At 33.9% G+C, this 25,104-nt stretch overlaps 1 protein-coding gene across 3 annotated transcripts; it reads left to right on the forward strand.

Annotated features, from left to right (window-relative positions):
* The first annotated feature begins 1,807 nt into the window (after positions 1-1,807).
* LOC113515509 (katanin p60 ATPase-containing subunit A1-like) lies at positions 1,808-23,527 on the forward strand. Of its 3 annotated transcripts, none has more exons than XM_026899749.3 (8): positions 1,808-2,414; positions 12,863-13,071; positions 13,376-13,854; positions 15,045-15,224; positions 18,171-18,313; positions 19,223-19,332; positions 20,170-20,296; positions 21,525-23,527. In XM_026899749.3, the coding sequence occupies exons 1-8, from the start codon at positions 2,248-2,250 to the stop codon at positions 21,721-21,723; spliced, it is 1,614 nt and encodes a 537-aa protein (XP_026755550.2). In that variant the 5' UTR covers positions 1,808-2,247; the 3' UTR covers positions 21,724-23,527. The 3 variants fall into 3 exon arrangements, with proteins under 3 accessions (XP_026755550.2, XP_026755549.2, XP_031766146.2); XM_026899748.3 differs by having other exon boundaries at positions 1,810-2,414; positions 12,863-13,095; XM_031910286.2 differs by lacking the exon at positions 1,808-2,414 and adding an exon at positions 11,915-12,361 and having other exon boundaries at positions 12,863-13,095.
* The last annotated feature ends 1,577 nt before the right edge of the window (positions 23,528-25,104 follow it).

A 25,104-nucleotide genomic window follows, 5' to 3' on the forward strand; every position in this document is an offset into this window, starting at 1 on the left:
AGAGACGGTTACTTCAAATAACCTACTTGACATAATGCCTTGTAATGGTGTCATATAAATAATTCACGTATTCACACATTTTAGACATGGAATCTTCAAAGTAATTGTCTATTATTAAGTCCAATTAATAATAGGCCAATATTCACCTCTCTATTAATATCAATACATATTGCATTAAGTCATTCCCTGTTAAATATTGAACCTACAGGGGGGAAAGAGATTGTTAGTAATGGAGTTTGACAACCCCATTGCTAGCAATATGCCTTATTAGGTCGACCTCCCCGTGCTTCCCCCTGGAAACCATCGTGGTTAATTCTTGTTGAATTTGTCACGATGGGCTAACTAACCTACTTCATCTACACCTATCATCCTTCACTGGTGCCCCGCCGATGTATACCGATAGCGCGGGTGGGGTTACCATTCCATTATCATCCATTAAAAAAAAAATTGAACCTACAATCTGCTATATTAGAAACATACATGTTTAAAATGCTAGGTTTGAATGGTTTCTAAATATGTCTTCTAATAGAGTCTAGGAATAATGTAATGAAATATATTCCTTTTTGGTTGTTCTATTGCTATGAATAATTTCTCTTATTTTCTTCATACAATACTTTAAAATTCTTTCTATTCTATTTGACTAACGTCAATGAGACTATTTGAATGGATTTATTATTAATATTTACTAACGCCGTTGTTTTTAACGTTTATTTAAACTAATTTTATACCTTTACCTATATAGATCTATTATATATGTGTAATGAAGATACCTTTAATTTTTTTTATACAACTTAGAATGGCAAACAAGCTGACGGCCCACCTGATGGAAAGTGGTAACCGTCGCCTATAAACATGAGCAGTACCATGGACATAACAGAGTATACTGTTTCGCCCATGATACCCCCCATGCGTTGCCATTCCTGAGGACTCAGGTGTTATTCCTCTGTACCCAGTAAATTCCCGCCATATCCCATCCTTCAAACTGAAACACAGCCATGCAAACACAACTGATTCACGGTTGAAACACGAATGGGACAGAGGTACCCAAGCAATCGACTTTTGTACAAAGTCTCCCTGTGGTGAAATGGAATTTGGTATTCATTATTAATAGATAAAAATAAGTATGCGTATCGTAGAATATACTGTGACTGCCACGGTATTTCACTCGCATTGCTTGAAGACTAAAATGTTATAAAATGTTATATTGAGTAACTTTTTTATCACATTTCAACTTTTAAATAAAATTGATGCAACTTATCAATAATAATAATAATATATTTATTTATGTCTCCTCATAAACAACTTAAATTTACACGTGAGGTATTTAGGATAAAATAAAATTAAAATAATATGGAACTCTGTTGTGAGGAGCTGGTGTCTGTAATAGGTTAAGACCTGTAGTACAGATCACCAGGCCCCCAACCGATATGTGTTTAAATAATAATTCATAAACATTAATCAATATAACTAATAAATAAACATTTTATCAACAAATTATAAAAATGTGTCAATAAAATAGCTTCAGATATTTACAACACTATACTATAACACTACACTTCAATGAGGATTTTATAGTGTACCGTAAATAGAACATACGTGGCATACATATTCTCTTTATGGAAAACAAAACAATTTAAACTTGTCACCTAATGGACTTTAAATATTAATAAATTGTCAAGAGAATTCCATGTTCCACATTGTAATGATAAACCTTTTCAACTATAACTAGATTTAGGACATTATAAATTGGTAATGACAGGGTGTCGGCATTGAGACGGTCATCGGCCGTCATAGGTGAACGGTGGACGGTACGATAGTAGACTGTAGCGGTCATATACTACAATTGTGTGTAGATGCCGGGCAGTCGCCGCGGACGGTCGTAGCACGCGCCGTAGAGGCGTAGACCGCAAAAACTCATTCGATTCGACGACACGCGATTTTTATTGTGCTTTCATAATTATTTATGACTTTATATTTTATTGTTTATTACAATGTATATTTTTAATTAAATATACGTTGACGCTGTTGTCGTTTAATAATATTTACAGTGACAAAAAAGGTTTAATAACTTATAAGTGATATTCAAAACTTTGATGTCTAAGTTTTTGGTAAGGACGTTAATATTTATATTTAATTATTCCCAAAAGATTGAATTTTTTAAACTTTCATTAAAATTAATTTGAAACCGGTATAGTGTAATGAGACATTAAATTTTAAATAAGAAACAATAAAATTCAAATTTAAAAAATGACGAACGACACAAAGACTGGCACAGGAACGGAACCTCGGGAGAGTGTTCAAGGTACTTGGCCAAGGAGGTCAGACGACGCTGTCAAGATAGAGTTCGGGTTCGGAGTGCCGCTGGGTGCTATGGCTGCGCATCCCGCTTTCCATTCAGAATGGGACCTTGGATGGTGAGATGTTTGAACAGTGACCGTATCGAAATTTTACATACAAAAATTTTGGAATTATTTACAATATGTTAAAAAAATTATGTCATATTTTTAACAGCAATTTTGTCAACTATAGTTATTTTTTTTATATCTTCTAAAATTCGAATGCATTAAGATAAAAATCACGTGATAATGTTTTTATCGCGTGATCTTTATATCGAGTTTTACTCAAATCTGTTCATCCGTTTAATTGAGTAAAAATATACAAATATCTATCTGCTACCCTCTTTACAAACTGACACAACTCATCTTACCAGTCGTTATATGTCCACTGCTGAACATAGCCCTTCCTTTTGGGAGTTTTGTTAGTAGTTGCCACGCTTAGTAGGCGGGTTGGCAACCGCTGTTAGGCTTTGTTGATGTTTAAAGAGGGTCGCTGCTGCCCATCGCTCGATCATTAAGTTCCCTTAGTCGCCTTTTCGACACCCATAGGAAAGGATTTAAATTAACTCAGTATATCAGTATTGAATTTATTTATTTATTTATTTTACATACTTGGATAAGGTAATATATTTTAACAATGATTCTTGCATTAAGCTTTGGGCTTGTATTATAAAATATTTTTTTTGATACAGACACTAGTTCTACAGTGCATTGAATATAAAACAAATAATTGTAGGTCGACAGGCATATTAAGTATTAAAGCCAATAACAGTTATATCTAATCCAGTTTTTTATTTGAACAAAATATGACTACGGAACCCTTTTGATGCATATCTAACACGCATTTGGACGGGTTTTTACGCTATTAGCTGTCCAGCAGCAATTTTACTGAGTTTTATTGTTAAAATTTCGTTAATACACTTAATATTTTATTGCAAAAATAACCAGATTAAATTATATATTAGCACATATATTAGCACACACTATATATATATATATATATATATACTAAATTAACAACTCCATCTAGTGGTCAACCTGAAGAGCATTTCTGTTGTTTCCATGGTTACAGAATATTACTCAATTCGGATTATACAATACGTGTATCATCATCATCATCATCATCATATCAGCCTTAAACCATCCACTGCTGAACATAAGCCTCCCCTTGTAGAATTTGCCAGTAATTGCTATGCTTGGGAGGTGTATTAAGAGCGACGCTGCTGCCCATCGTTCGCACTCCATTAGTCACCTCCTACGACACTTACGGGAAAGGAAGGGCCTATTCTATGCCGAGACCATACGGCGACACGTGTATAATAAGGTCTAATTTTTTAAGCTTAAAGGACAAATTGAATTTTTCGTTATCAATATTTACTTAAGAATTCAGCTTCCAATTCTTTTACATTTTTTAACTAGTTTTTTTTTGTTTTTTTTTTATGCTATGGTTACCCCGTTTGCACTATCGGTATACGCTGGCGAGGCACCAATGATAGATGACAGATGAGGATGAAAGCAGGTTAGTTAGCCTATCGTGACGAATTTCACAAAAATTAACCACGATGGTTTACAGGGGGAACCATGTGGAGGTCGACCTGATATTTTTAGTAATGAGGCTGTTAGATCCCATTATTAACAATCCCTTCCCCCCTTTCTAACTAGTTGTTTCTCGCGGGTTCACTCGCATGAATTAGTGTATAAAATGTATGGGTATTTTATACATTAATTCACGCGTAGGTAATATGGATAGCGATCTGATATCTATATATTGGGTTCTTCTGGCATTGATGGTAGAAAATCGGTTATCACCCATTTCGATATCGCCCATATCGGTCGGATATCTATTTTCGAATATGTTAAAAATCTGTTATCCAACATTATTTTTTGGATTTAGATTTGGACTTTTAACATATTCGTTATTGGACTAGAATATAGAAATTATAACTAAAATATATAGATATTGCTATATATACTCACCCTTAGTTCTAAGTTTTTTTTTGATGGGTGAAGATGGTATGGTAACCCCGCCTGCGCTAACGGGATACGCTGGCGGAGCACCAGTGAAGGGTGATAGATGAGAATGAAAACAGGCCAGTCAGCCCATCATGATGAATTCATCAGGAATTAACCATGATAGTTTCCAGGGGGAACCGCGAGGAGGTCGACCTGGTTGGGTATATTGCTAGCAATAGGATTCTCAGTCTCCATCACTAACAATCCCTTTCCCCCCCTAGTTCTAAGTTAAGATATGACATACCCGTGTACCAAATTTCATTAAAATTAATCTCTTTCTTTTAAGCGGTTAAAAAAAAGAGTAATAAATATCTAAATATGCTTTTATTTTATAAATATAACACATTTATAATATTAGTAGGACTTTTAAAAAGATCCCAGCGAGAGATGTAGACGGTAATTACGGTGGTGGTGCTTTGTAGGGCACACGCGAGGTTTATTTCGCGACAATGAGTAAACCCATTTTTTTTTTGTAACAAGCCGAGAAGTCGATTAGAAGAACGCGGTTGGAGGTACAAAGTTCATTGTTTTCGTACTCATTTTCCGGTTTTTTTTGTGGGTGAAAATGGTATGGTAACCCCACCTGCGCTATCGGTATATACTGGCGGGGCACTAGTGAGAGATGATAGGTGACGGTGAAAGCAGGTCAGTTAGCCCATCGTGACGAATTCCACTAGAATTAACCACGATGGTTTCCAGGGGGAACCGCGTGGAGGTCGACCTGATAGTGTATATTGATAGCAATAGGGACTAACCTCCCTATTTCTAACAATCCCTTCCCCCCTTTTTTCGGTTAGGACTGAATATACTATATAGAGTTCTTGAGAAGAATTATGTAACAAAAATACAAATATTATTCTGTCCTTTCATTCCCAGGTTGTTTATAATATTCATGACTAGTTTTTAGCTTGCTACTTTATAAAGGAAAATATCAGAAGTAAAAAAAAAAACATAAGGAATAGATCACTTCCATATAGCGTATCAAGATTATACATAGATATAGGAATATACCTTATATACCTTCAGGAATATACCAGTGAACCGCATCCAATTTGGTGTAGTAGTTTTTGCAGGATGCCAGAACAAACATACATACACATAGAGAAAATTTCTAAAAATTATGGCTTTGGCTTCTTTTTTTTTAAATATCAAATTTAATGATAGCTGAGGGTAAAGACAGGACAGTTGATTTATAATGGCAAATTGAAACTAATTATGGTGAAGTAGACTTCTACCAAATTATTAGTTGATGAAAGCTAATACAGGATACAATAGATATCACTTATTCTTTAAACAATTTTTTTTTATACAACTTAGAATGGCTAACAAGCTGACGGCCCACCTGATGGAAAGTGGTAACCGTCGTCTATAGACATGAGCAGTACCATGGACATTACAGAGTATACTGTTTCGTCCATGATATTCCCCTATGTGTTGCCATTCCTGAGGACTCCGATGTTATTCCTCTGCACCCAGTAAATTCACGCCACATCTCTTTAAACCGAAACACAGCTATGCAAACACAACTGCTTCACAGTTGAAACACGAATGGGACAGAGGTACCCAAGCAATCGACTTTTATACAGAGTCTCCCTCTGCTGAAGTGGTCCCTATGTCCTTTGATTAAAGTCCATATAAACTATGTCGCATTGCAGGTGTTAATTAGTATCAAAAAATTATAGATTCAAGGCGAAACATATAGGTTCTGAATATTTGGTTCTTTTAATGTAGTATAATTGGAGTTCTAGTGTTTATATTAGACAGAGAATGACTAATGCTTTTTTTGTTGTAATAATACCCTATCTAATGGTCGGTATTAGAAAGAGTTCTGTGTTTTGAAAATACGTCATCACGCATGTGGGAGTTACAGATAACTAGAATTTATTGTGGTTACGTGTCGCATGTCCAGACAGACTGGTCTTTTTATTGATCATACTTTTGTTTTAACTGGAAACTGCACGTCTATGTAGAGTGTCCAGTAAAAGCATTAGGTTTATTGAAATGAAATGGTCTGCTTGTATATTGGTAACTCCAAAATTGGAATATTTAGAATCTTCTACGAGCATGTCTTCATATATGCACAACGGAAATTTTATGTACTTTGTTGTGTATTTTATGAACTTTCTGTGTTTGTCGTTTCTGAGAATTGTTTCGACTTCTGGAACGATAAACACAATAAGATCAAAAAATTATGATCGGTACAGAAATGACGAAGCAGTAAGTTCATAAAATTCGTAACGACACGGAGACTACAATCACAGTAAATGTATACAATTCGGAACAACACGAAAACGATAAACACAGTAAGTTAATAAAATTCAAAACGACACGAAAACTACAAACGTAATAATTTCATAAAATTCAGAACTACACAGAAACGAACAACACAGTAAATCCATAAAATTTCCGTTGTATATGTAAGTAATCAACGTTAAAAAATTAATATAAGTTTACAAAATTTTCTACATGAGCATGACATCACTGGACCTTGTGGTAAATTTTGTTTTGGATCTAAGAGCAATTTGACTTTTATATGCAATTTAGAATGGCATGCAAGCTGTAGGCTCACTATGATGGAAAGTGGTAACCGTACCTTATAGATATTAACAGCACTACTACTTTGTGATTCCATGGCTAATCTATGGTATTGTTATATCTCCGTACCTAGAAATATCTCTGTAACTCACTTGACACACAGATGCTACAGAGGCAAAGTTTTACTCTGTTGAGTTCGTCCCCTGCCATTTTAGTGTTTTTTTTTTTATTTAGTGTTTATACGTGTCACAATTTTTAAACGCTGTTTATTTCAAGCATAAGAATATCATTTATTCTTATGCTCAAGTTTTTAGCGGAGTAAGCAAATAGAAAGAAGATGGCCTTACATTTCTTGCTTCGTCCACTTTCATAATTTGGTGTTTTGTTTTCTTTTATACCTATAATCTATTTTACTGTCACGTCATTGTTTATATGACTCATAATTAATGTTTAAGGATTTTTATTTCTATTCTATTGTTAGATTCTATTTATCAAATCAAGGTTTTCATCTCTATAGAGAAAGTATAATATTTTGTAGCACCAACCCAGTGAAATATATTTCTTTAAATAATACAAGAATTGATTCCACTTTCTGCTGTCATGCAATTATATGTACGTTCATGTTATAATGACTCAGTTATTGCAAGCGTTCATAAGTTGATATGGCTGTATCATCAGATATAACTGTATGCTTTTGTGGATTCTCCATCCCTACTGTATGCATGGTTGACAGGCCTATACGGTTTATTCATCTCAATAAAATAAATTGTGCAGTGGGCGTCGTATTCAGAGTTCATTTTCATTTACACACCTAATCATCCAATTGATCCTGAAGTAGCCTGCCTTGAGGTAATCACATTAAAATGTCATATCCTGTTTAAATGTCTTTACCAAGTTTAATTGGAATTTATGAAAAACATATTTGGGAACGCAAACAAAAAATGCAAAAAGGAACTCAATAGGCTCATAAACATTAGCTGATACCTTCCATATGGAAAGTAAAATTATCGTCTAAGATATTAAGAGAAACGGGTAAACAATTAAAATGCTTGATATTGTAGTTTTCTTCTATCTCTATTTGGGAGACTTTGTACAAAAGTTGATTGCTTGGGTACCTCTGTCCCATTCGTGTTTCAACCGTGAAGCAGTTGTGTTTGCATGGCTGTGTTTCGGTTTGAATGGTGGGATATGGCGTGAATTTACTGGGTACAGAGGAATAACACCTGAGTCCTCAGGAATGGCAACGCATGAGGGGTATCATGGGCGAAACAGTATACTCTGTTATGTCCATGGTATTGCTCATGTCTATAGGCAACGGTTACCACTTTATTTCAGGTGGGCTGTCAGCTTGTTTATCATTCTAAGTTGTATAAAAAAATCTTGTATACATCGGTAGGAAAACATAAAGATCATGATAGAATTGTAAAACAAAAGAAGTTAGAAAATCAGCAGAATAATAGGTGTATTATGATGGCAAGTAGTACGCCACAGATGTATGTTTAGCACTATAAACGTAGAGCACAAAATAATCATGGTGTGAGTAATCCGAATAATATAAATAAAATAAAATAAAATTAGGTATCGATGGAAGCAGGTGAAGAAAAATGTAGTAGATGATGAGTTCAGAAAATTTATAAGAAGTCAATTCGATTGTTTAAGAAAGAACATCAATAAAAATATTCAAATAATGTCATTGACAGAAAAATAAAATAACAAATATAAAGAGGTTTCACAACACATGGAATCCCTAATGTGCTGCAATTCCAATGGACTTTTTAATGGGTGATAGGGGTATGGTAACCCCGCCTGCGCTATCGGTATACGCTGGCGGGGCACCAGTGAGAGTTGATAGGTGACGGTGAAAGCAGGTCAGTTAGCACATCGTGACGAATTCCATTAGAATTAACCACGATGGTTTCCAGGGGGAACCGCGTGGAGGTCGACCTGATAGGGTGTATTGCTAGCAATGGGTTCATTAGACCCTATTACTAACAATCCTTTTCCCCCCAATTTCAATGGACTAGAGCAGGTAAGAAGTATCCTTAATCTATGGAAGTGTTGTCCATGTTAACAAAAAAGGTTTTATTGTAATGTAGTTTAGACACTGGAGCTTGTCATCTATTGAGGAAGTAAATATATAATTGCATATAGTTATATATAAATTTTGGAAAGATCATTTGATGTAAACATATATTGTCTTTAGTAAATCACCTAAGGTTACTTGGACAGATGACAATATGGAAAAATGGACAAACACACTGTCTATCAGCATATACTATACTACAAAGAAAGTCTGTAAAGAGATATTTAAGTAATATTAATATAAGGGGTCTTAATAAGATCAATAGAAGTCTAAACAATATTTTTTTAGGAATTGTCTGTCTGACTGTATGTGTGTTTGTTTCGGAATTACGCAAAAACAACTACACTAAATTGTATGCCATCACAGATGTGTGTCTGAAGGTTTAATTTAAAATCTAGTATATGTTTTATCTATATAAGCTATCTAGTTTATTATTCATTGGTTTTCCTACATCTGAATAAAATAGCAGGCAAAAAGTTTGTGTTATTATTATTTTTCAAAGTAACCGGATCTCTCTGCTTACTCTGCAAAGAGTTTGGCGTGATGATAGACAGATATTATAATACGTCATGTAAAATCTAATTGGAACAATCAATATTACCATATTAAACGATTGGGTAATTTAAGACTTATTCCATTAATTATTGACAAGTGTACATCGATTGCATTGGAAATGAATGACTGGGTCAGTGACCCCGCACATATGTGTATTGTCTAGTCATTCACCTCTGACACACATTCGTTCGGCCTGTCAAGTTTACCCCCATTTCGTCAATGGATAAACATTGAGTTCGTTTACCTTTGCAGGTGCAGGGTGTTTTCAAGGGAAATATTGAAGGCTGAATTTGTTTTTATAGTAAACTTAAGTTGTCAGGAAATCGTTGAGCCATTTTCAATCGATTTCAAATAAGGGAAGTTTTCAATTAAACTGGGCTTTATTTTTGAGTACGTTACGTGATGTGATGTCTTCATTTGTTTGAAGTAGATTTTAATGATTATTTTTTAATTGATAGGTATTACTTATTCTGCTAGTCCTATAAAAATACTGTCAGTATTGGAGTCTTGTTTACTTAATCAAAAATTGTATAGCATTAATAAAGGAGTAAATTGTACCGAGTTTATTTATTTTAATCGGAATTTATAGTAAAAAATTAAAATTTAATATTACACAACAGTTCTCGTGTGGTCCTGTCATAGAATGGACCACTCCTTTCTGTTCCGTGGGTATCGTAAGAAGTGACTAAGGGAATTCAATGATGGAGGGATGGGAAGCAGTGTCTCTCTTAAAATATCACCAAAACCTAACGGCGGTAGCCTATCTGTCTACCAAGCGTGGCAATTGTTGGCAATAACCTCCTTACTTGTTTAGTTTTTTTAAAAAAAACATCGACTTCAGTCATGACAAAACAAGTTAATTTAAATACTAAACTATCAAACCGATTTTCATATATTTTAGCTGCGGCTCACCTGATGGTAAGTGACTATCGCCGGTGGAAATAAATTTTTACACATTAATATTAACTTCAACTTGTACTCTTTACTCAGTGACCAAAGGATCAAAGAGAATAATTGATAGAAGAGAATGCCCACAGCATTAAGATCGCCATTTTGTACCACATTTTATTAATCAATAAAGTTTAATTAAATAAATATTAAGTCAAACCATTCCGAAACCACTTCAAGGACTCTTTCGACGTGCGTGGACTCAAATTGGAGTCGATTATGCGAGATTTATTAGAGACTTGTTCATGAAGAAGCGCATACATTTTAGGTACCTATAAGGATGTGACTCGTAAAACACTGATGGTGAGGCAGTTAACGTCTGACATACAAATAAATTTATTTACGTATCATTATTTATTTATTGAACTTTAATACACCAAGACAGTGTAAATGGCGGACCTTACACCATATGGCGTTAATTACCGCTCGATTGTACGCAGGAATAACAAAAATTCAACGAGAGCCAGAGGGAGACTTCGTACTTTAATCATTTGCTTGGGTACCTCTGTCCCAGTCGTCTTTCTATCTATATTATATGTGAAGCAGTTGTGTTTGCATGGCTGTGTTTCGGTTTGAAGGGTGGGATATGGCATTCAATTTACAAGGTACAGAGGAATAAAATATGAGTTCTCAAGAATGGCAATGTATGTGGGGTCCATGGTACTGCGCATGTCTATAGGCGATAGTTAACACTTTCCATCAGGTGGGCCGTCAGCTTGTTTGCCATTCTAAGTTGTATAAAAAAATATAACTGACAATGCAATGTGCATAATTGTGATCTAATAATTAGGTAATCTTTTAGAGGTGTATGATGAGAGACCATGGAGATCATTCTAGAACTTTCTTAAACAGATTCTCTTGTTACATAATTCTATGTTATGATTAGGTCTTTTTGTATTCCCAAGTATAAGAATGTAGTTTAAATAGTCTTAAAGGTGGCGCCCTCTGGTGTTCTTTTTTAAATAAAATTAAATTGTTTCGCTAGAATATAGATTAAATGAAAGAGATTTTATTGCCCGTATACATTTTACCTCTTCCGTAGCACCATATGATCCCGGCATAGAATAGGTCATCCCTTTCATATATATATATATATATATATATATATATATATATATATATATATATATATATATATATATATATATGTCACTATATATATACACACTAAGAAAGGTGAAATCGAAAAATTTAACAGATAAACGAAAATAATAATAAAAAATTAATTTAGGTATATAAATTCTCATATAATTTTTATTATTGCAGACTAAAGTTATATAGTTTTAGTAATACTTATACCATTTTGATTTTGAAGTATTTTCAAATGCATCTATAGTCATAATTTTTATCTATACTACACACGTTAAGCTATAAAAGTAGACCAAAGTAAAACTACATGGAAAATGATTAATGACAACAGCCAAAACTAGACCAGTCAAGGACCTTAATCTTATTCTATTTTCAGACAAAAAAAAAAAAATAAAAAATAAAAACAGTTTTGAATCTTAACGTAACAGCTTAGGGTTGATATTCGTCTGTGCGTTGATAATGAATGACACTTATAGGTAACGCCATACTTGCCATACGCAACAAACAATGGTCAGTTTCCGCAAACCCGTAACCATAGCAACCACCACAAAACAAACCTGCCAAATAGCACACAATTATATTCCAATCCGGTAAAACTTAATGACATACTTTCTTTATATATTACTTGAAAAAATGCGCCGTGACCTCTAGTGACCCTCATAGATGTGGCTTTAACAGATATATCTATGTTTTTAAAAAATGGCCGAAGAGTATTGAAGAAGATGGATTTTGGATTTGGCGATTTTTTATACCCCAATATTGGAGGGCTGAGACAATTCTTTGAACATGATTCGCCTTTCGGGTATGTCAGATTAATGAAAGAAATTTAATCTTATTAAATGAGATGTAAGGCAGTAATATAATCGGGTACTGTGACCAAAAATCTTGCTATCACTCATTGGCAATGCAAAAAAGATGACTTTGATGGTGCCTGCTTGTATCAGTCATATGCTTTGTGTCCTTTTTGAAAAGCACATTTTCTTGTATGAATTTATTTAGTCTATACAAATAGACGAGAAAAGTGAATCAGATGATATGGGGTCTTTATTATTAGTATAAAATGAAATTGGCAAAAAAGCTGACGGCTTGATAGAAAGAATAACCGTAGCCACAGGTATTTATAGGTAGCAAATGATATTAATTATGCTGAACCACCGTATAAGGGGTGCGATAAAAATGGTGGTAGTTTTATTTTTCTTTTTTATAGATTTAAACTAAAGTTGCAAGTGTGATGTCGAAGTTACAGAAAAGCATAGGTTCAGAATTTTTTTGTTATAAATTAAACGAAAATACTTTTTGACAGTCCATCTTCGGGGTTCCACCAAATGGCTCGGATGATGGACCGCATGATGGTCGAGAGTCTCCAGCCATTTGGCTTCGCGAGGATGACCACTCGGAGGAACGGAGATAACAGAAACAGCCAAGATCCTCCCCGAGACGGTGTTAGGACTGAGAGGAGCGAAGTACGGCGTGAGAGAGCGAAGCCCCAGCCTGATACACATGCTGCTAACGGTACACGGCATCCACCTACACAAGGTTCAAATACTTAGAATTATGGGTGTTTTATTAATTCAGTTTCTATTACAGTTCACAATTTCGTAGTGTAGTTTGGTGCACCATATCATAAAATAGATCGTAAATTATTTATCAAGTTGAAAAGCGATATCCTTCTATCAGAACTATAATGGATATTCTTGGTGATGGTAAAACTAGTGTTATATATTTCACAACTAATTGAAATTTGATATAAGTTTGAATATAAGTTTGTATATATATATACACTTATATACAAAATGTTTCCTTATGCATTTTACAGTAGTCAGACCAACTCAAGCAAACACATTCCAAGAACAAACCGTAGATCAGGTGAAGCAAACAGATCCAACAACAGAAAAATGGGCGGGCACATTACGACGAAGAGATCCAGATATTCAGCCAACATTACCTTCTATTGTTACACGGAAGACTTCCTCCACATCTTCTTCAGTTGGAAGTGGCAGAAAGTGTCGATCGGTCGAAAGAATGCCAAGGTCTAGAGGAAGACAATTGGTACCTATCAAACCCACAATGAGAAAAGACGTTTCAGGCGATGGAATTGATATAACAATACCAGAAAAGGACGAAAAAGCCTTTGACGCTACTGGTTATGAATTACATCTTGTGGAAACCCTTGAAAGGGATATATTGCAGAAGAATCCGGACGTCCGTTGGAAGGATGTAATCGGTTTGGACGATGCGAAGTCAGTTCTGCAAGAAGCAATGGTCTTGCCTCTTGTTATGCCCGATTATTTTAAGGTAATTTGTGTAAGCTTTATTTTATATTACAATGGTAGCAAACAAGCATATGGTCCAGTTGAGGGTAAATGGAATACCTTTAATAAATTTTATTGAACCTTTTTAGAAGAATTTCATGCACGCTAGTTACCCAGTAGGAAGCTCATTTCACAACCTAAGTGTTCTTGAGATATAATTATCTGAAACCGCGCTGTATTCGACCATTGAGGTTCTACAGAATGAAAATGAATTTCCTGTCCATGGTCATTTACCATGGTCCATGGTAAATGATACAATAATGGAAAGTGACTGTAGAGATTAAAGGTTTTCTCTTTCTAGAAATCTCAAAAAGTGAAAATTCCCAACTACTAGTAATATTCCGAACATCGTACTAATTTTGTAATTACCTCACTAGACGCAATAAGACCTACTTTAAATTGGGCATTCGCGTGAGCGATAACATCGTGTGCTGCTCACTCGTTTACCCTTTCGAGTTGGCGATTAATTATACATTTTCGACATTATTTTCTTGAATAATATTGCAAACATTTCAACATTGTTTATTAAAATTTGTCAAAATTAAGTTTTTTAAGATTTGAAAGACAAAAAATCAGTGAAGCTTTATATTCTAATTTATTGGGTGTTTAATTAAACACCCAATAAATTAGAATATAAAGCTAAAAACAAAATTTTGTTATCTATTTTTTCTACTTTCTGCATAAATTAGTCTTGAAAAAAAGTCACTGAAGATCTAAGATCTAATAAGTTTGAATTTTTTCAATGTTAGACAGGGATGAGTAATGTAAATTAGATACACTACTACATGTATATTAGAGACTACAAACATATAACCTATATTTGTAGTTACAATATCTTATGTTGGCTCGATAACGGATATCTTAAATGTCGGTTATCTAATCCAATATATATATATATCGGATCAGTACTCATGGCCACTGCTTTATATTTTATTGCCACGTCATTTTGAACTGTTTTTAAATATCACATTTGAAGATGAAGTGGAGGAGGATGAAGTGTGAATGACTATATGGATTGGTGGAAGAAATGTCTTTAGAAGAAATTTCGAAAATCAAAACAATACGAATAGATTTTTATCTCCCTCATATTTCAACGCTTCCACATTACATTGACATCATGCAACTATTTAAAATTTATACAATACATTCATCCACTTACCTGTGTACTTGTAGGGCATCCGGAGACCTTGGAAGGGTGTACTACTAACAGGTCCTCCTGGAACAGGCAAGACATTGCTCGCACGAGCAGTTGCGACCGAGTGCCGGACTACGTTTTTTAATGTGTCCTCCGCAACACTGACGTCGAAGTACAGAGGCGATTCCGAGAAGCTCGTCAGACTTTTATTTGACATGGTTAGAATTGCAATTATAGTTTGTTTTAAACCCTTTCATTTTAGTTTTTTACAAGATATTTATATACTATATATGGCTTAAATTAAACCGTAGGAACCTCATGATGTATATCGTATGTAGGCGATGATTACCACTTTTCATTAGGTGTATCGTTTTCTTGTATGCCACCCCGTTCCGGTAAGTTATCAATGGATTAATTTAAGGCTTGTCTTGTAAAGTTTACCCAATCAGATATCTAATATATGTTATATATATATTATTTGTTATATAAAAATAAAAATCGGTAAAAAAACTTTTAAGTTAAACGGTTTTATTTTATGTGCACTGAAAACTACAAAATAAATAAATAGTTACTTACCTATCAACCTACGTAGGTGATCTCGGTCATTAATATCTCTGATGGTAGTGGTTGTCATAACATGAACCATGTCAGCGGCCGAAAGGCAGTTCATGAGAGAACACTAACACCAGGGTTTGCTTGGTAGGTAAACTAAGCAGCCCACACTATAACAAGTAGGTATTTTGACCTTCTAGTTCAGAAATATTTTAGTACTAGGCAGAATAGCTTTTAGGCATATTAGACTAAAATAAAAACGTGGGGCCCATTAACTATTTCTGTATTATTTTCTACTATAATAAGTGTGGATTGCATCGACTTATTATAATCGTCATCATCATCATCCTAGCGGTTTGTCCCGGTCGCATCCGAAACCTCATAGCTCCGGAGTCCAGGGTCCGCTGAATCGACTTACTATAATCGTAACTGGAGGTTTTGACCATCAATAACCAGCCGTTACGGCTTCACCAGCGAACGCCGAGCTCATGATCTACCAAAGTATAAGATATGCTCTGCTATAGGTATGATTTCAGAGGGGCCCCACGTTTTTATTTTAGTCTAATATGCCTAAAAGCTATTCTGCCTAGTACTAAAATATTTCTGAACTAGAAGGTCAAAATACCTACTTGTTATAGTGTGGGCTGCTTAGTTTACCTACCAAGCAAACCCTGGTGTTAGTGTTCTCTCATGAACTGCCTTTCGGCCGCTGACATGGTTCATGTTATAACAACCACTACCATCAGAGATATTAATGACCGAGATCACCTACGTAGGTTGATAGGTAAGTAACTATTTATTTATTTTGTAGTTTTCAGTGCACATAAAATAAAACCGTTTAACTTAAAAGTTTTTTTACCGATTTTTATTTTCTTGTTTTTAGTATTTAGTGAAATTGTTTACCGAATATTCCTCATTCTATTTAATTCATTCAGTGCATCATTATTACATGGTTTCTTACCTGATAATTTAGTACAAATCTAATTCCTCAATACATAGCCCTTCCAGAGACTTGACTCGACTTAGAGCCACGTATGCTTGTCCTTCCTCAAACCATTTTGAGCCCAAATATACTACTGCATGGTCGACGGTGCTGCTCTGCATTTTATGGACGGTGAATGCCCATGACAAAACTAAGGGCAACATCCTTTTTTCAGCCGTACCATAATTGAATTTTGCTGGAAACTGTATGGCTTTAGGGTAAATAACGTGCATGCCGTCTGTGCCAAAGTCAATTAAAACTGATGATATATCTGTTTCGTACATTTGGGTTCGACGGAACTGAGGCCAAACAATTTCTGTAATGTGGCCTATAGCGTCATTTACCAATCCTTTTGTAACGTCAATGTTGGACCGCAACATTACTTTTGCACCTACAAATATTTCAAGTACTGATGGTAAGCCTCCAGTCTTATTTATATTTGTTGGTATTTTTTGTTTATTGTTACCATGTTGTTCCCACGATTAAGGGGCATTTTAACGGTCGACCCCCCCCCCCGCAGTCCAGTAAAGGGGCAAGGCTTAATATACAACAAGATGCGCCCAATCTTGAGGGGGAAGCGCTTACGACATTACATTTTTATCCACCCTAATGCCATACAGTCCTCGGCACGTTTTAACCTATTACCTTAACTTGGGTGGTATAACTACCGCTTACTAACGAGGTATCTAATTACCTATTTTTTTTTATCTGCCCCTCTAACGTCACACAATCTTAGACGCAACTGTTCTCGATACGACTAATCATGCCCCCACCTAATACGTCATTTTGTAACAGCGTCCATCTTGAATTTGAAATTTTGACATAATGACAGTATTCTGCAGTGTAGTCCTATTATTTGATACCCATATTGTGGTGGTTGTGGAAAAATATGTACCTAGTCCGCCATATTGGAACGGCGTCCATCTTGAATTTTAAATTTTGACATAATCATCGTGTTTTACTAGTGTAGCCCTTTCATTTGATACCCATATTGCGGGGGTTAAGGAAAAATATGTAATCCGCCATTTTGTATCGGCGGCCATCTTAGATTTATAATGTTATTGATTTTATTATATTGTATTGTCATCTAAATTAAATGTGTGTACCAAATTTCAGATCAATCTGACAACGGGAAGGTGCTTAAATTCCAATTTCTAATTTTGACCCAAATAAATAAATACCGTACAGGTCGAGCTAAATAAAACCGTTTAATGAATGGCAATTTTACACCATATTTTTTTATACAATTTAGAATAACAAACAAGCTGACGGCCCACCTGATAGAAAGCGGTGACCGTTGCCTATAGACATAAACAGTACCATGGACATAACAGAGTATACTGTGTCGCCTATGATACCCTTCATACGTTGCCATTCCTGAGAATTAAGGTGTTATACCTCTGTACCTTGTAATTTCATTGCTATTCCATATTACAAGCCGAAACACAGCAATGCAAACACAAGCAACAAGACAACTGTACGAGATTCAAGTCGAGACGAATGTTGTATACTTGTTTTTTTCTTTATTTTCTAGCATTTATTGTTGTTTATAGTTTAGACCATATAGATATAGAACTCTAAACGAACAATAAATCACTATAATATATAATTAATAAATTTATTTATACAGGCGTCTTTCTACGCGCCGAGTACAATATTCTTGGACGAGGTTGATTCCCTGTGCGCGGTTCGAGGCGCCGACTCGGAGCACGAAGCGTCGCGGAGGTTCAAGGCGGAGCTCCTGATCCAGATGGATGGCCTTGCTGCTGCTTTGTAAGATATACATTAAATATTTTACTGAGCTAGGTGTTATTTTGCGGAAGTTCATATCACTGGTTATTTGATTAGAATTATTTTGTTTAATTCCACTATCATTATTATGTGTGTGATTGTTGGAATGTTGGTACATTCCAAGATTAATTATTATTATTACTAGAATTTCTGCAACCTTTCATATTAGCCATCAATCTCCGACTGCCATTTCGCCCACGCTCATTTTGCGTCACGTGTTTCATCTTTAAACGAGTCATCTTCAAGCAAATTAATAAATCGTTGCTCGGAGCTTAGTGTTAACTGTTCGGTACACTGTGAATGATTCATTTTCGAATTAAATAAAATAATTCTAATCAAATATCCAGAGATATATGCTACTTACAAAACTATTTATGATATATTGACATCAAATCTCTTATATTCTTTCTTGAACAATAAGGGGTAGAATAATATCTATTTATTTCTGTTATACAGCCGTGTGCTTTTTACAGTACAGTGCTTGCAGTGCTTTTTATATATGCATATATAAAAAGCACCATAAAAAAGAACATTGTCACTTACTTTAAACCATGTCAAAGGACTTAGTGAAGGCGGCTTAAAAACTTATGACACAAAATGGTGATACATTCATATAAGTAATTAGTTATAGTTGTTTATAAAAAAAAACATTAGTCTTATATTTTAAGAGTAGAATAAGGTACATTTGAAAATTTGTCAAATTGTATATTTATTTATTGCACAATAACATTTGTACAAATGACGAGTTTAATGGCGTATGGTATTCTTTACCAGCTAACCATTAGGTAAAAATAGAAAGCTATGTTACTTCTGGTAATGAATATTTATATATCCAGATCGTTTATTACATCAGTTATTTAGTTAGTTATTACATTTATTGTTTTTTCTTAGTAATCAAGACAAGATAATAATGGTGCTGGCGGCCACAAACCACCCATGGGATATAGATGAAGCTTTCAGAAGAAGGTTCGAGAAGAGAATTTACGTAGGACTTCCAGATGGTAATATGATTTTTTTAAATATACAGAGAACATACCCGAGAATGGATCCGTTACTATTAGAATCATTCTTCTTCTTAGTCTATCTTATTTCATATAATCTATTCTTAGAGATAGATCACTAGGATACCGTAACCGTAAGGAACTTTTATACAGAATTTCAACTTTGTGATTTTGAAGTTTTCCAGCCTCTGCTAATTACGTGGTACTTATATTTATAGACATATACATAGCATATTTTTAATAGAATGTTTTTCCAGTAAAATTGTATTTTTTTTTAAACACACTGTGGTCGAAAACGATAGAAATTTTGAATCTCCCATTCGATTCAATGTTCTAATTAATAATTCGAGTCAATGGTATATTTAAGATCATAGGGGCATAATATTTGAAATCTGGGGGGGGGGGGAAAGGAATTGTTAGTAATGAAGTCTAACTGCCTCCTTGTTAGCAATATCAGGTTGACCTCCACGCGGTTCCTTCTGGGAACTACAGTGGTTACTGTTGAATTCGTCACAATGGTCCAACTGATCTGCATTCATCCTCACTTATCATCTCTTACTGCAGCCTCGCCAGTGTATATCGATAGCGCAGGCAAGGTCACTATTTCATCCATTAATAAAAAAACCACTTGAAATCGTATTCATAATTTCGTTTTTATTGGCTTACTCGAGAACGCGTGACCTCAACGCGAAATGTCGCCTTTAAATAACGTAAAGATCTAAGGGTCTTGTCATTGGAGTTAGTTTCGTGTTTCATACAAAATGAAACATAATACAGTTCTCGACAACGATACACATACTTGATTACAATATATTGACCTTGTTTTAATATTTGCAGAGGCAACACGCGTGAAACTGCTCAAGTTATGTCTTCGCGAAGTGATGTTATCCGATGACGTGGATTTGCCAGAGCTAGCATCCAGACTCGAAGGGTACAGTGGGTCGGATATTTGTAATCTATGCAGGTGAGTATTTAGCTGTTTTTCGCGTAGTGCGTTGATCAATCAAGAGCATGTTCTTGACCTAGGAGATGGTAAAGTATAATATACCTATTAGTGGAAAAAAAATTACAGAAGATCAAATTGGCTTAGTTCCTTTGACTTTCCCTTTAAGGGTAAATAGATATTGCTATATGTCATCATCATCATCATCATTATGTCAGCCGTTAACTGTCCACTGCTGAACATAGGCCTCTCCAATAAAGGGAGTTTTGCCAGTAGTTGCCAAGCTTAATAAGGGAGTTGGTAACCACAGTTAGGTTTGGTGATGTTTTAAGAGGAACATTGCTGGCCACTCCTCGACTATTAAGTTCCCTTAGTTACCTCTTACGACACTCACAGGAGAGGAAGGGGTAACCCATTCTATGCGGGAACCACACGGCACTACTACCCGTGCTCCTACAAAATCTGTGTGGCTAACTAAGTAATAATAGGCTGTATTCTTTTTCTCAGTGTTCGGCAGTTTTTTTTTAAGGGTGATAATGGAATGGTAACCCCGCCTGCGCTATCGGTATACGCTGGCGGGGCACCAGTGAAGGATGATAGGTGACGATGAAAGCAGGTCAGTTAGCCCATCGTGACGAATTCCATTAGAATTAGCCATGATGATTTCCAGGGGAAATCACGTGGAGGTCGACCTGATAGGGTATATTGCTGGTAATGGGTCAGTTAGACCCCATTACTAACAATCCCTTTCTCCCAATGTTCGGCAGTAGGACGTTAATGAGTTTTTAAAGAATATAATAGCTGCTATACACTACAATAATTATTCCAGTTTAATTTTTTCAGTTATTAGGGTTTTTCAAATCTTCAATTCAAAATGGGTAGGTTCCTATTTTTTATCAGGACAAAGCTGTGCCTTTTTCATGTTGGTTATACTATGACTATATTATTTTAGTAATTGTAAAAAAAACATTTACACACCTATTTCATCATCATCCTCCTACCCTTATCCCAATCATTTGGGGTCGGCGTAATATAATTTTATCCATATTACAAAAAGATTCGGTTTTTAGTTTTACGACCTATTTAATGGTAAATATTGCTCACCAATATTTAATAATTTAATCACCAATATTTAGTAAATGAAAATTCATTCATTCATTCATTCAAGTGCTGCAATATCTATTAGTTGAGATCGAATCGAAGTAAATCGCAAGACTTTTCGATACTAAAAGAAACTTTGCTTTTATAGAGATGCAGCAATGATGACAATGCGTCGAAAAATAGCCGGCAAGAGTCCAGAGCAGATTCGTAAGCTGAAACGGTCAGAGTTAGAAGCACCGGTGTCCAAGGATGACTTAGACGCGGCGGTAGCCAAGACCCGTCGCACCGTCACTCAAGCTGATGTAGCGCGCTACACTGGTTGGATGCAGCGTCACGGTTGTTCCTAGCGGCGGAACAAAGCGCTTCGAGCGCTTTTACGAAGACTCCGGAGCTAAGGGCTGTCGGTACCAAGATAAAAGGATTCGACTTCCTAAAATAAAGGCGTCTAGGTCAGTCGGTGTACAGACAAGACTTTCGACGAAGAGTGTAAGAAAGTCCGTAGCAACGGAAACTTTGGACGTTGAAAAGAATTCACAGTGCGTTGGTACCGATATTTCTTATATGGACTTGATGTAAAGTTTCAGTATACATTAGTGACATGTAGATATAAAGATCGAATTTTTTTTATAATATTGTTGATAGAGGACACTAAATTGAAGTCAACCAAAGGGAATTATGGATTTTAATAAAATGATAAAATTTTATTAGTATACATATAGGTACATACATAGTTATTATGTCTTGTATAGACTAAACAAATTATAATCTACATTTTGTGAATAATTATTGGAACTTATTATTATTACTTTTAGAAATTAGCAATATACAATATTGAGTAAAAATAGGCAATTTATTGTAATAATTTGTTACAGGTTTCGTAAAGGTTTTGTAAAAATAGATCATGAATAATATTAGCTACGTATAAAAGGGGGTTTGGAATAGAAATATTCAAATATAAATATATATAATGTGAAAAATTGAATTTATAGGCATTTAAAAGTTATTGTTTGCTTTAAACAGGTTTTTTGAATTTTTATCTCCATTTGCTTTTATATTTATGCACGTGCAATAAATTGTATGAATATATATGTATTGTAATATTACAAGTATATACGACACAAAGGTAATTAGTATTACTTTTTACTTACCCTGTTATTATTTCTTAATGGCTAGATATATTCTGCTAACATGATGCATGGAAAGCCATGTTTATTTCATGATAAATGTTGCAGATCTTCTCCAACGGTGGAAAAAAATTATAGGTTTTGCTTCTTAGATTATATAGATAATCTCCATATAAATGCTTTGATATAAGCGGGTTAACTTTTGATAAATAGTTATGGGCGATTCCTCCATAACTTCTATATTTATTTTCTCTTACAATGTAAGTACACATTTTATTCTTTATTGGGCACAAAAAGCTATTAAAGTAGAAAAAAAAACATAATAGCGAGCAATGACGAGCTTATCTCTAAAAGTGATTCCTTCCAGCAAAGCCAATATGAGAAAAATTTACAGTTTATTAGTAGTTACAGTTATACATGTTTCATTTATTAAATAATACCTTAAGATATATTGTGTGCGTACCTATGTATATATAGAACACTCATAATAAAAGAAACAGCTAATTTGACAATTAGCCGATAAAAATTTGACCCGTTTTTGAGGCTCGAAGCTCTATCTATGTAATCTAAGGTTTGATCATTTGAACATATTTTGTCTTTTATCACACTGTTGATGAATGTAGGTACATTCAATAATTAAATATACTTGGAGTATATAAAAGAGCATATTTAATATTTAACACCAATTGTCCTTATATTTCCTTTTTTGATAAAAAAATTGTATGTTTAAGAAAATGTTTAAGACTATTTTCCAAATATTAAATTAGAAGTTAATCAATTATGTATAAAATTTAAAGTAGTTTTCATAGATAATTTTTTACTAAAATTAGGATTAGTCGAGAAGTTAAAGAAATAATACTCAAATTCGGGTAGAACTCGTTTATTGAGGAATGACATTTTGTAATTTGTTATTTTTTTTATGAATTTTGTTCTGTCAATAGATACGTAATATTTCTGTGTTATGTCATTGTAGCGTGCAGTTGAGTTTAATGTGTAGATAAAGTTGCAATAAAGGTTTTAAAATTTGTGGTGTGTGATTTCATTTTGTTGTTTTTTAGGTACTACGACTATATAATAACATTTAACTATCTTTTTTAAACTGTTATATAATAAAGTGTAAGAAAATTGGTTTCAACAAAAACAAAAAAAATATAGAATACTATAAAACTACAGTTTTTGAGATAGAAGGATATTTAAATAAATGACAAAATAGATAATTGCTGAATTTTGAATTTTTAGGAGGTGTCATGAAATATTTAGGCTGTTTAATTCTTTTATAATTGTAGTAGTAGTAGATAGACATTAATAATCTTATATTAAGGTCCTGCGGTCCTCTATCTACGGTTAATCACTAATGTTTTTAAAAAAAGAATAATGAAAAAATGATATAATTTTAAAAAGAAATATTTGGTGTACCTACACCTATACTATATACCTCTAAAGGGAATATAGATAAGAATACTATTATTGAAAAGCAAGATAATGATTTTTCTAATTACTTATTTTTTTATTTGATTTTCTTACTTACATTCACAACTTAAATCCACTGGTTTAAGAAAACTCAAGAAAAGAAATTTATGAAAATGTACTTAACGAAACTGTAATTGACAAATAAAATATTGAAGACTATGACTGAATAATTGAAGCGACACAAATTTTTAAAAACATTGGAAAATTAAAATTCCAGACAAATTATCATATTGAAGACTAGGCAGTATGGTCTCCGACCTTAGCATGTTCCACAACGTACTAAAAAAAAAAGGAATATAGAGTCTAGATATGTGTAATTCAATGTTTGTGACATAGAAAAAGTCGATGTTCACTTATATATAAACGATATAATATTTATCAGGCACTTTTATACACATTTTCGAGCAAATAATTCAATATACAATCGTGTTCTACGATTAAATAGGTATTCTAAGTATTCTAAGCTCATAAATCGTTCTTAAAACCTAATCTGGTAGATATTAATATATATGGCGATAGTTTATATATTATATATATATATATATATATATATATATATATATATATATATATATATATATATATATATATATATATATATATATAGATAGATTTCTCTTTTTAGTTTAGTTTTATAGTATATTTCTCTTAGAACAGTAAAAACAGGCACCATCGGTACAAATTGTTCTAAAGACTTGATTTTTTTTATAAAATTGATCTTTACACATCGCTTTAAACAAACTGTAACTCAGCCAAACAAGTACAGCTGCTTCATGGTAAAAATACAAATGGAGCTAAGTTACTTAAAAAATTACATTAAATTTTTGTATACGTTTCATAGTTTCTAAATGAGTTTTTATTCAAAAAATCTAGCATAAAATTATCATAATGATGATCTGATCATAAAAATGGGACAGAATTATTTAAGTCAATGACCTTTGTATAAAGTGTCTGTTATACGAAGTATTTAACTATGTAGTTACATTTCGAAATATACCTATTATTTATTACCTATCGTTTTAAGGCAAAGCGATATGCAATTGTTTTAACCTGGTAAACAGGGAACCGTTCTATAGAGTGATATTTGTAAAAAAAAAAATTACTTCAAGTCTTGGATATGTGTTATTTTAATTT

Source organism: Galleria mellonella, unplaced genomic scaffold (assembly GCF_026898425.1).
Source record: "Galleria mellonella isolate WM207_F2 unplaced genomic scaffold, CSIRO_AGI_GalMel_v1 utg37, whole genome shotgun sequence".
NCBI classification, from domain to species: domain Eukaryota; kingdom Metazoa; phylum Arthropoda; class Insecta; order Lepidoptera; family Pyralidae; genus Galleria; species Galleria mellonella.

What these genes read in the sequence shown, in the direction of transcription:
- LOC113515509 (XM_026899748.3), top strand. Translation starts at nt 2,248, where the DNA reads ATGACGAACGACACAAAGACTGGCACAGGAACGGAACCTCGGGAGAGT. An exon ending in TTACGTAGGACTTCCAGATG is followed by an intron (nt 19,333 to 20,169) that starts GTAATATGATTT and finishes TAATATTTGCAG; the next exon opens with AGGCAACACGCGTGAAACTG. An exon ending in GATATTTGTAATCTATGCAG is followed by an intron (nt 20,297 to 21,524) that starts GTGAGTATTTAG and finishes TTGCTTTTATAG; the next exon opens with AGATGCAGCAATGATGACAA.